Raw genomic sequence first — 13,347 nt, 5'->3', positions numbered from 1 at the left:
TCTGATGTAGATTTGTCTTTAAAAGCATAAGTCAGAAGACACAATAGACTGCTTCCGATGCACTTCCTCATGTTTTAAAAGTTCTTATGTTAGAGCAGGAAATGGGAGAGCAAAACTGGTATCTTTCTATATATGTCAGTTCTGGCTTGTCTGTACTCCCTATTTCTCAAATGAATACAAATACATGAAAATTGGTGATTTTTTTTTTTTATACCATTTTTTCCTCAAAAATATTCAAGTAGTGAGGAAAATGTGGTTAATACTGTATAATTCTTGGTCTTCACTAAGAAAAGTATTAATGAAATTTTCCCTAATAATCAAGTTTAGTATGAAATTTTGTGCACTTTTATCCTTGATAATTTGTAGCAGAGAAATGGGTCTACTACATTCTTCCTGACTCCTTCATCAAATTACAGATATTCTGCCTCTTTTTCCTATGAACGTAATACAGAGAATGAGATTTTAACTGTAGAACACATTAAGATCCTTGGTTGTAACTACTAAACACAACCCTCTGTTAAAACTAAGATTCTCACAGAAGATAGCTAACGGTAATAACTTTATTTGAAATATTATGAAGTTTTATATTGTATAGATGTATCACTTTTGGATTTAATGCAAATCAAAACAAGAATGAAATCTTTCTAAGATGACATGAAGTTCATCATCATCTTGAATCCCAATATTCTGTTAACCTAAGGCCCCAAGAAGTCAAATGTTGCTTTTGCTTTTTCTTTTTTTTTTTTTATCTGAAAATCATAGGAATCTCACAGATGGACTTGCATGCAGTTACAGCAGAATAGCAATTTAAAACTTATCAGATTAGACATTAGCTCACATAACACCTTCTTCCACTTTCTTCAGCTCAAGATACTCTTAACTAAGAGGATAAGCTTGAAATACAAACACATTAACTGCATTCACATCAGGCACCTAAATCCACAGGCATTTCCTAACTTAAGTTTCTGGCTGTACAGCTTAAAAGCATCATTAAAAATAACGTCTTGCTCTTAAAAAAAATTTACAGAAATACTAAGCTGATACTATGTGGCATCACAGAGAGGATACACAACTGATATTGTGTGGTATCACAGCTAAAGGATTTCATAAAACTGAACCACGTATCCATCCCACAAAGTTACCCATCCCACTGGAGTTAACACTTGATGTATATGTCACCACTCAATGCATACACATGCTAGAATGGCATATTTTTTCTGGAGACTTTCAGATGTCTGAAACCAGAAGGATAGAGAGACAGATTCCTACATTTGTCTGCAGTAGGAGACATCTCTCACACTAATCTATTCCTGCTCCAGTACTATCCTTGACCACCTTACCTTCTTGCTTATTCAATTTGCATGCTTCTATTAACAGCAAATGGCACCCTCCAGAAAACCCACTCAGTCCTTGCCAATATTCTGTTCCCAAATCTAGAAAATGTCATTGAAGTTGCCAAACTTTCCCTCTCCACAGAAGGCCTAAAATTTCCTTATAGTCTCTGTCAGCCATCCATGACAGAACAAGTAACCCAATACCATCTCCTTGCTAGCCTGTCCTACCTCCAGGGGGCATCATGGAATTTCTAGGGAGACCTAAAAAGAAATTTTTACTAAAAGAAACAAGATAGGCCTTTAAAAAAAACCAAACAAAATTATATTTTGTTGAAGACATGCAAACTATCTTCTGGCTACTCAGTACCTTCAAAAAACCCACAAAGCAGCTGCATGCAGGTGGGAAAGACACTAACAATAAAGTCCATTTTCACAGTTCACAGCAAGAAGCTCTAGCTTGGTAATGTATATAGGCTTTCTTTTTGTGATTATGTGAAATGAATCATCAATAGAACTACTAGGCATGTAATGAGACACTCAAAAGGGAGGAAAAACTGAGAAAAGTCTTCTCAAGTCAGACTGGGACTGCATCATATGGCATGAAAAATGTGAATGACAAGAGAATGAAAAATGCTTCTAAGATACCTTAGAATGGCCTCCAAATCAACAATACCAAATCTATTAACTACATAAAAAAGAGTATCTGGAGACCTAGTAAAGTAACATACCAAGGTCACCAAGACCAGATGTTCCTGGACCGGAAAGTCTAACCAAGAAGTTACCAAGACTTTCTTTAGTACAATTTTTTTTTAAACCCATGATGCTACTGTCCAGTTAACACTTTCTGTCAGGGAAAGGAAGGTAGTTATAATTTCAATACAGTAACTACACACAAATATCTAGAAACCAAGCATATCACACCTCCAAGCCATCCTCCCAACAATCCCCACTAGAAACCTCCTAGCAAAACTAAGATAACTAACAATCATTCTTCCGGTATTTCTGGATGACTAAGAATTAACAAGTAGAGATTTGGTGTACTAATTCACGGGCAAGAAGGGCGATCTAAAATTTAATTATTTTCTAAGAGGAGGTGAGGATGTTTCTGTCATGGACATTATCACAATACAATCAACCAAGAACCACTGACTATGGGTCAAATGACTAGTGCTAAAGACTTATCTATTTAGCATGGCAAAAGTTACTTACCCATGCAGAAAACAGAGTGTCAATCAAATTATTATGAGAAAAAAAAATCAGGCGAGGGGAATTTAAAGCCTCATAAGACTCCTTCCTTTGCCTCTTACTCTACAGTTTCTATTCTAGAATAACCATCTAAATCACTGCTCTGTAGTTGTCTATGATGTCACAAAACACAACTAGAATCTTAAAAGATTTCAGAGATAGAACTGTTTACTCACTGAACTGACAATACAAATAATTTGCTTGAGTACTCATTGTGTGAAGTTTTAAAAAGATGCCTAACAACTGAGAAAACAATAGGGAAACATTCTCAACTTAAAAGCATACCTAACTTTATACATAGTTATTTAGTTCCTCATGTTGTTACTCTAGACATACATACAAGTGAGAAATTTCAGCTCTTTCAACCTCCAAAATACTTCAGTGCAGCTTCCTACCTACATGAACATAGCAGCTTTAAGTAACTACTGAACTCATCTGCCAGCTTCTGCCCAAAAGAACTAACACCATCTTCTGTAAATTATGTTTACATCTTTGGTAACATTCAAGATCTGAAAGTACTTCGGGCGGGGGCCAGGGGGGAGGGCAGAATGGACAAACAGGAATAAAATGGGGAAATGTATTATATGCTGCCATTATAATGTACTGTGCTCCATCACACTTTCTGTCCTGTCTCACCCTACAATGTAGCTAATGTGTATCAGAAGAGATCTTTCAAGATGTCTGGATTATTCAGCAAAAACTAACAGAACAAATACCAGAACTATTTACCAGATAGTTTCAAACACTTTAGCTATGAAGATGTATCTTTATATTTGTAAACAGTGGGATAAAATTGAGCTTGAGATTTAAGAGTAGCCCAACAGCCATTTCGTACCTACATGAAATGAATTGGTGGCCTCAGTTCAGTTATCCTGGAGGTCTTATCTACTCGAGTGTAGAGTACTGAAGGTAACATGTGTGATAAAGAAAATAGACTTTGTGGATTCTATTCTGGATTTCAGACATGTGAACAGGTATTTCCTGTAAGTCTTGTAATATCAGCTAGTGTGAAGTAGCTGATTTTACAATATACTTTAAATTGTACAAAATTTTTCAAATCTGAGGTTTAATACAAGAGATAGATACAGCACATATAATGAAGTTATGGAATCATACTTTGGACTTTAAAGATTACAATCACACTATAAATCCAGTAAAGTTTCAATATACTATGAAGTTGTATCAGCTGGATTCCTAGGCAGTCTCTCTTCAAATTACACATAATTAAGAAAAAGTAATTTAGAAGTCATCTAAGATTACACAATTACACAAACAGTACAATCAGCTCTTTATCTGACTATTAAGCCAACACAAACACCAGTTGTACTGAAACCTGTATTTAGCACTTTCAGAACGGTGACATTCCTTGTTTTCCTATCACCACCCTCACCCCCCACCAAGATTAGGGAATTGTAACAGAAAGAATACAATGGCAATGAAACACCACTATCCTACTAAATATTTTTATACATTACATATAACCTGTCTACCATGGCTCTTAAAAACACTTATTTCCCAAAGTGGATTATTTATAGCCTACTATGATACTAATCCATTAAAACACAACTTAATATAATATGAATTGTAACTAGTACACAGCAAATAAAAGATAATGCTTATGTCTTTAAAAAGATAAGGTTTTCATACCACATATTTTACAGCACTTATGAACTGGTTATGAAATAGCAGATGTTGGGTTTCATCCTCTGGATTTGACGCAGTGTAAAGCATTCCACAAATATTACAGGAAATAGCACCAAATCTCTTCTGTCCTGCATCCTATTTAAATGGAAAAAAAAAAGAAAAAAAAAGAAAGGTATTTGTCAATTGCAAGCACAGTAAATACAGTTCAACAGAACTTTAATCAGACATGCCTTTTATAATTTATCTTCTGGAAACTCAACACAGAGGCTAAAATGCAGTGAAACAGGAGAAAGAACAAGTACAGAATTTAGAATTCCATCTTTCAAAAACCCACACAGCCTCAAAAGGCACAGGCATCAATCACAGAGCAAACTCTACCTAACACTAAAATTAGCTCCACCCCCATTAGTTTTGAACAAATTACTTCTCTTTTATTTTATGAAATACAAAAAACAGAGAATTTTTCCTTCGTTACCCTATTTGCAGTAAATACAATCATCTTCCACAAAGAAAATTCCCACATACAGCCCCACACTATTTGGTTCTTCCTACAGTTCTGCTGCTGCCTGACTTTTGGTTGTGAGTTGTTTTGTGGTAGGCCAAATGTGAGCCATTTTCCTGAATGTTTGGAAGGATATTATAAAAAACCATAGTTACGGAAATAATTGTTAAGATCAGCAATAAATCCGCAACAGCTGATCACCACCTTTTAGGTTTTTACGAAAACCAAGTATTTCAAGGCAATCAAATAGCATTATGGTTTTTATCCCTCTCTTCATTGATTGAAATCCTCATTTAATATACTGTCAGGACTTAAGTCTTAACTCTTGGAAACAGCTAACAATGATGTTTGACATGCTATCTTAATTGTACAGGGTTCATAACTTTTATTTTTCAGACACTGGATAGCAGCTACAATACAAATGGAAGATCATACCATTTTACTCATGACCCTTTAGATTATCCTCCTACTCTATAACCATTACCAAATTAAGGGCACTACTCCGTACCTATTACTTTGCTATTTACTCATTAAAAGTGTTACTAATTTGGAAGTATGCTCAGATTAAGGAGTCAGTGCCTAATAAAGAGTGAAGTGTCAGGTGCAGGGAGTGCCTTTTGCTAAGAGCAAAAGACGACCAGTTAGATTGAAGTCTCTAGCCAAAAAGGCGTGCTTTAAGTGATGGCTTAATGCTCACATACATTATATTTTTTTCTTTAACTACATTTGGAAATTGAGTTTATGTAAGCAGCAATAAATGTAACTTTTAATCTATTTTAACACATATAACAAGTGATAGAGGAAAAAAAGTTATTTTATATTCTAAAATAGGATACGATACGCAAAAGAAGACTTAAGGGTGTTTTTTAAAAGGAAATTTATCTGTGTGCACAAATTGAAAGTGCAAAATTTGCAAGAAAACAGATCACCTGAGCTTAATTTTGTTTTCTAAGAGCTGAAAATATTCATAGTAAAAAAGCCTACTTTATGGAAGAAAGCATTCTGCAACACAGCAAAAGTGTTTATGAATCATTTCTTACTCCTTCCATCTTCAAAGAAATGTTTTAAGTACGTCTAAGAGCTACATGACAGCTCAGTTCTCCACACAACAGCAACTTATTTCAAGCAGTCATTAGTGAAATCTAAAATGTAGATATCAGTTTCTTTCCAACACAAGACTAAAGCTACAACTGGCCAGGCAAATTCAGAGTTGAACTTCTCTTTAAGAGCACACATATGGAACTCAGCCAAAAGAAAGAAGCTCAATCTGAGAAGTTATTTCTTTAACAGTATGTCAATTTATACATTCCTACTGTATACAGAAGGAGAAACAGGAGTACATTAATTTTCTGAAGGAAAAAAGAAAGATGAACCCTGAGGTTAGATTTGCAAAGTCAGAATAAGATGAAATTTCTAAAGGTGTAAAAGTTGAATCCAAGACATTTAACTTTACCTGCAGACTTTCTTTAAAGCAGCAAGGAGGCCCATCTGGCCACCAAAATATATACTGCTTTTCAAGGGTTTTTACATGAAAGGTGAAAAAGGGCAGTTCAACAGGAAGGATGATGTATGGCAACTATCTTAAGATGAACCAATTGAACCAAACTCAGTAGTTCCTATCTTGAAGATGGAGAACATATCCCCTACACCTGGGGTAGGATAAGCGAAGGGGAAGTCTACTTTGATGCTTGGAATATACTTCAAAAAAATAAGACATGTAAATTAGAAAATAGCTACATAATGCAACTCTTAAAATACTTAGCACATATCAGTGCTGCAGTAAGTCTTATGAAACAATTTATTTTCAAATGATCAAAAAGCTAAAGGTATTTAAGCCGAAGTATCTATTAGTTTACTACCAAAAATCTCAAGCCAAAAAAAAGCCTAGCTGTGTAGGAAGTCATCAAAAAAATTTGGGGCAAAGATATCCTCAAAGTTGTCAGGCTCCTTAGCTCATCCCATCTTGCCTTGTAGACACATATGCTATTTTGCAAGTCTCCAGGAACAGATTATTTCCCTGGAATAGTACTGCCATATTGTATTTTACAGACTGACTTTCTTGGATGTTGCAGGTATCAGTGGGTTTGGGTTTTGGGGTGGATTTTCTGTTTGGTTTTTGTTTTTTAAGGGTTTCACTGATACTATTTTTACACACATTCAGTTGTATCAATGGGCTATATACAGAGGTTAGTATTAAGAATCTGCTATGTGAATTATCATAAAAAACACACTGTAGTATCTAAAGCAATCTTTTGAACTCTGTAGCCCTAACAAATGCTGACTATACTTTTCAGCAAATACTTTACAGTATCCTGAGGGCAGTAAAGAAAATAGCCTTTTTGTGTAACTGAAGTACTATTTCAAAGCCACACCATAGGACATAAAGCTTCAGACAGAAAAAAAAAAAAGCAGCTTTGTAAATCCAATGCAGAGTACAACAACAACAACAACAACAACAAAAAAACAGGACATGCAAAATAAAGTCAGGAATTTTGAAGAATGCATTTGTGTACTTTAACAAAACATCTACAGAATCTGACTATTTTTAACCCGATGTCATTGCATAAGCAAAATGGGAAAGGGCATGCATCAAGAGGGGAAAAGTGCTCCCAAACAATAATAGTGCATTAAAGGTTGCCAGTTCTTCCTAATGGGGAGGGAAGAATAACAAAAAAAACCCCCAACCAACCCAAGAACACCTTATGCACCACATAGAAGAGTAAATAAAAACTTAAAAGTGGGATCTGGGGGGAGGAATCTTCTCAGCAAACATCAGATACTGGGTACTGGAGAATAAACCGTCGATTTGTCACAACTAGAAAAAGATGTAAGAGGTTTGACTCTCAGAACTTGGAGACATGTTTTTCAGAGCAATATTTAAGAAAATGTGTGGTTGCAGGCAGAAAAATGTGTTACTCTATTTACAACTCAATTTTCTAAACAATAACAATAAAGAGCAAGGATACTTTTATTTCCTAAGCAAATTCTGCATGTGTAGATGGCAATTAAGCATTCCCGACAACTCAGGCAATCCTCATTAATATAAGCACAGGATATACAAGATCCACTGTTTCAAGGCTAACGGTAACTGAACATTGCAACAATGTTGCCCTAATCTCCAGAAGGGTTTCTTAATTCTGTGTTAGACAGAAAGAAAAGTCTTACCAATATCTTCTTTGAGAAGGTGCATGTCTGCTGATCCTCCATATGTGGAATAAGGAGCCCTGCAAGCAAAAAAGGCATTTGGTGCCTCTGTAGGAGATGAAAAGGGCCCTTTTTTTTTTTTTATTATTTTCTCTCTCTTCAGATACAGATTAGGTCACCTCCTTCTTGATTACCTAGTGTTAGTTAGAGGAAGATTATTTTTTCCTCTAGTCTTTTCACAGAGCAAAGAATAAAACCCAGCCATAGAAACAGGCAGGCTGGAAAGGAAATACAAGAAGAGCAGGAAGGAACAACACAAAGATTTTTGGGCTCTCCACAGAAAATGAAAAGGTCAAAGAATGCTATTTCAATGAAAGATGCATTCAAGACTGAAGCTGATGGGTAGATCCCCTTGCTGACCAGGAGGATCAGGAGACATGACCCAACTCAGAAACAAGTTTCACTTCAAAATGAAGAATATGGAATTTAACAACAACAAAAAACCAACCATCCAAAAAAAACCCCCCATCACCTGTACCCATCTTTCTGAAAAGCTATTTTAGCCAGAGGATATAAACCAACTTGAAACTTTCAGAACTGTAATGTATCTAATTTTATTTCACATATTTGAAAAATGAAAATAGAGGGTCATTATCCATCATGAAATGATATCCTCACTGGTCATTAGCTAAAGCAATATGAAAAAACCACAAAAGTTAAAAAACAAATCTGCACAATATTTACAATGGACAATTAATCTGTTCTCAACCCATATAAAAACATTATTCAAGAATATTACAGACGGTGTTCCAATGTGCACTGGTTTTGGTTGGGATAAGGTTAATTTTCTTCACAGCAGCTGCTATGGTGCTATGCTTTAGATTTGTGACCAAAACAGCATTGATAACACAGGGATGTTTTAGCTATTGCTGCACAGTGCTTACACAGCATTGAGGCCTTTTCTGTTTCTCCACTGCTGTGCCAGCGAGTAGGCTGGGGGTGCACAAGAAGTTGGGAGGGGACACAGCTGGGACAGCTGACCCCAACTGACCAGAGAGGTATCCCATACCATATGGCATCATGCTGAGCAATAAAAGCTGAGGGAAAGAGGGAGGAAGAGGAGGACATTTGTATTACGGCATTTGTCTTCCCAACTGTTACACATGATGAACTCCTGCTTTCCTGGAGATGGCTAAACACCTGCAAGCCAATGGGAAGTAGTGAATAAACGCCTTATTTTGCTTTGCTTGCGTGCACCACTTTTGCTTTACCTATTAAACTGTCCTTATCTCAACCCATGAGTTTTCTCCTCCATCCTACTTAGGGGGAGTGAGCGAGCAGCTGCACAGTGCTTAGCTGCCTGCCAGGGTTAACCCACAACACAATGTTAGTAGCCTTGGTGCCTGAATTCCTGTATCAGGTCTGCAGCTAACCTTACAAAACATTTCTCACCTTCAGGACAAAGGACACCAAACACAACCCACCTGAATTTGCTAGAGAAAGCTGGGTTGCTGCAGTGAAGTAGAAATGGGAAGGAGCGATAATAAGAAAGGATGGCCATTACTGCCCCTGCTAAGAGCAAGCTGTCCCAAAGGGTAAGATTTTTGTGGGAAGAAAGGAAGAGTGACTGCTCTCAACTACCAAACTCCCTCTCCAGTCACTTATGCAGTAACCACTGCCTTGTTTTTACTGGGATTACAGGAAAGAAAAGAGGCAGTACTTAATTAATGTGAAGAACAAAACATTGCCCAAAAGCCATTCTCCAGTTCTTCAGAGAAATTGTCAACCAGACTATAGGAGTTTAAGAAACCAGCAGCTTTAAATGATCATTACGCAACTTTCTTCAGGCTCATAAGAAATCACTTCTACACTTATTATTTCCACTGAGGACTGTGTTTTCAGCTTAAATAAAAATATTCCTTTCATACATTACGTATTTCAGTCAAACAGGAAACTATGTTCAAGTTCAACCAAAATATACATAAGGAAAAATTCCAAGTACGATATGTGTAAACTCAACTAGCCTGCACATCACTTCCACATATAGCACCAATTCAAACCTCAGAATCAAAAGCATCTTCCATCAAGCAATGCTGATCCATGCATTTGCTGATGCTTATAAAGATCATCCACATTTAATCACGTTTGCTTGCATTCAGGCATTAACTCAGATCTCTAGAAAGACAGAAAAGTCTCTGTAACACTATACTATCTTTTTATCACTTCAGTGACTTTAGCTATTCATTCTTTTTACACGTTCTCTCCTAAAACTAATGAGTATCATTTTCAAAAGACTAGCTTAATTTTCAAAGGAACATGTCTCCCTAGTGGCATAAAATGGAAGAAGTATCCCTGTACCTCATAGGTCATTATTTAGAACATTCCTTTGTAGCATTAATGCTTTTATCGATTCCTATTTTTATGGTCAAAATTTTGTCATGGATCTGGCAGGCAAGCAGAATTTTTACAAGAAGCAAACAACTGACTTTCCTTGACTTGGAAGTAAAGCATATCTCATTTTATGAAAATTGAAAACATATGCTTTGCACATTTGTATTTCTTTCCATTTCAGAAGTTAAAGGAACAGATGATTTCATGTTCAAGTTCTTGTATTTGCACATCAGATTGAAGTACTTGGAAAGTAAAGAACAATTTTAGTGCATTACTCTATAAAACTTCCAATATGGAGCTTCACATAACTGTCAACCTACCAACTAAACATTTAAATGAAGTGTAAGAGCGTACAGTTCACAAATATTCAGAACAGACTACTTCTGCAAACACCAGGTCATAGATTTGCAATATAACATATTTTTAGCCTCCAGAAAAACAGATCATACTCTCCTCGGTCTGAACCTAAATCTTTGTACATCACTTCAAACACCACTGTTTCCTGTCACTGTTTGTTTTACGAAGTTTGTTGCAGCATTAGATTCCTTGCTGTTTTCAGTTGAAGTTCTACACTCTGAAGAGACTTGCTTTTTAAGATGTGTGACAGCAAGCAAATCCGAAGAAAACAGAAACAACTCATCTTTTGTCTTAGTTGTACCTCGACAAAATGAAGATAATTTTGTGTTTGAAAGCTGCTCAGATAACTAGATGATGTGTACCAAGAAAAAGAATGGTGCGCGTACAGCTACTAAATATTTCTTCTACAAACAGAAGTTTTATTATTTTACTACTGTTACAGTCAAATAGCCTTAAAGTTTGTTAAAGACTGTATTACTTAAGAAAATAGAAAATCAATCTATTCATTATAGCAATCATATGGGGTAAGATACATCTTTAAGGATTAAATATAAATAAATAAAGCATATTGTGGAAAACAAAGACTAGTTTTACCATAACACCTCTCTAAATACAGCTCAGCAAAATGAAAAGGTTAGAATACACAGACAATATTGTAACATCCCAGACTTTGAGCCTCAGATACTGTAAAGACAATTAAAAGGACAGATGTCAAACTTAAATACAAAAGACTAGGAAAATTCAATAGCAAAAAACCAGCAAAACAAAGATAGTGTATCATGTGATGAGTCAAACTAAGCGCAGCTATTTTTTCCGCTTCAGTTACAAAAAGAAAGAAGTATTCTGTAAATACATTAAGATGGACTGGCTTGATGGATCTCCAAAAGAATCAGATCTCACAGTAGAGAGCCCAAAATTGCACCTTTCAGGCATTTAATTTTTTTTTTTAAAAAGTGTAACAAAGTGCAAGTTAAATGTCCCTTGCTAAGAATAAAAGCATGACTTCCCAACTTTGCTCAAGGTAAAGAATAATGAAACTGCTTCTCTTAATACAACACACCAGAAACTTGAAATAAAAATGATTTCTAGCTATTAACTATGAAATTTTTTACAGACACTATAAATGCTAATTTAAGTGATTTGACTGTGTGTAGTAAGACTGCTCTCTGTATAGCAGAAATTTCAACCTGAACAGCTTTTAAGCCAAATGAATCTTTTCTTTGTTCTCAGAGGATCATTACAGAAGTACATAAACACCTTTGAAAATATTTCCTAAAAAAAAAAAAACAAAAACAAAAAAACCCCAGCCATTCAGAATCCATATTTAAGAAATTCACCACTGTTTTGCACACAAAACTATTAATTACAAAAGGCACCTTATTGTATTACGTGCATTTAATCCACAATCTTTTGAGTATTTGTACAAGCAAAGTCTGGTACTTTAGAAGTCACATTTAGCAATTTTTGCCCTCCAGATGCTAGCACAAACTATTCTGGACATAACTATGTCTCGTCTCCACAGTAACTAATGTCAAGAATAGTATTTTACAAAATGGCTTAACAAATATTTGGATTCCTCTATATGTTTTGACAATGCTAAACGCAGTTTTTCCCCAGGTAAAAGAATAACAGAGCAATACCTTACCTAATGCTCTCTTGATAACATGAACTACAGCCATTACCAAAATGCCCTTTCAACACAACAAAAAGCCTACTCTGAACTCAATGAAGTCAAAGTGAATTAGATTTGTATGAAGTGCTGAAATATATTAGATATTATGAAGCTGTTATTTTCACATGTAAAAATGAAATACAGTGCACTCTTGCATTTTCCAGAAATGCACACAGAAAACAAGAAACTAGGTCTCCCCCATTTTCCCTAGTGTTCTTCATTGACGACCCATTCTTTATATTCTAAAATTTTGCTAGGTGAATAACTTAAAAATTTTACTGTTGAATACCAAGGGGAAAAAATATTACTCTCCTAATTTGGGCTGAAAACACGAATACTACCAGCATAGTCAATAAGTTGCAAAAAATCTCTTTGTATGAATACTGCGGAGGAGAACTACACAACCTCTCTCCTCAGTAGCTAAGCAGAAAGTTCTGTATGTCTTCTTGTCAAAGATCCTAGCAACTCTTCAGTCAAGTTGTATTACTGTATGAGCAAAAATTAAGTTAGCTTTACCGAAATGAAAAGGAATATTCTTATAGTCCTTTTAATATAGTCAAGATATTTAATAATGCATTTTAACTCTGTTGGTAAAATGAGTTTTAAACAGGCAATAGCTGAAATACTTTTAAACGTTAGATATGGTTCTTTTATCACCCTGTGACTGGGCATTCAAGTGCCTAGATTTGTATCACTTTAGGCAAGTCAAGGATATGTTTATCAATTTAGTTCTCAGAAGTTCTGATTTTAAAATATTTCAGCATGGCGACAAGATAGTGTTCAGAATTCACCTGGTTCTATTTTAGTTAGTATTTCATGTGTATAATCCATGTGTTACATTAAAAAATTGCAGTTTAGCAAGATCACCAGTGATATATGTGAGAGGGGTAATTTCATAAGAAGCTTACTACAAAGTCCTCCTTCCTAATGGCCTGGATTCCTCTCTCTCTGTAGCTTCCCAGCTCCAGCCTTTCATTTCTCAAGGATTATCCCATGTGTGAATTATTAAAAACACAAAATGAAACACAACCAAAACCTCCAATTGTTTCACTATCAAG

General features: G+C 35.5%; 1 protein-coding gene across 4 annotated transcripts in view; it reads right to left on the bottom strand.

Annotated features, from left to right (window-relative positions):
- Window positions 1–13,347, bottom strand: part of ESCO1 (establishment of sister chromatid cohesion N-acetyltransferase 1) — a 35,151-nt gene that overhangs the window by 11,415 nt on the left and 10,389 nt on the right. For all 4 annotated transcript variants that reach the window (XR_003923058.2, XM_030012081.1, XM_041122845.1 and 1 more), the window contains one exon: window positions 4,227–4,358. Coding sequence is in view for 3 of the 4 variants with exons in the window: in XM_030012081.1 (XP_029867941.1) it covers window positions 4,227–4,358 (132 nt within the window). In the remaining variant the exon portion in view is untranslated. The remainder of the gene's footprint in view (window positions 1–4,226; window positions 4,359–13,347) is intronic.

This window comes from Aquila chrysaetos, chromosome 4 (assembly GCF_900496995.4).
Source record: "Aquila chrysaetos chrysaetos chromosome 4, bAquChr1.4, whole genome shotgun sequence".
Taxonomy (NCBI): domain Eukaryota; kingdom Metazoa; phylum Chordata; class Aves; order Accipitriformes; family Accipitridae; genus Aquila; species Aquila chrysaetos.
The sequence above is the reverse complement of the archived record's forward strand: the minus strand, read 5'-3'. Positions and strand labels throughout refer to the sequence as shown.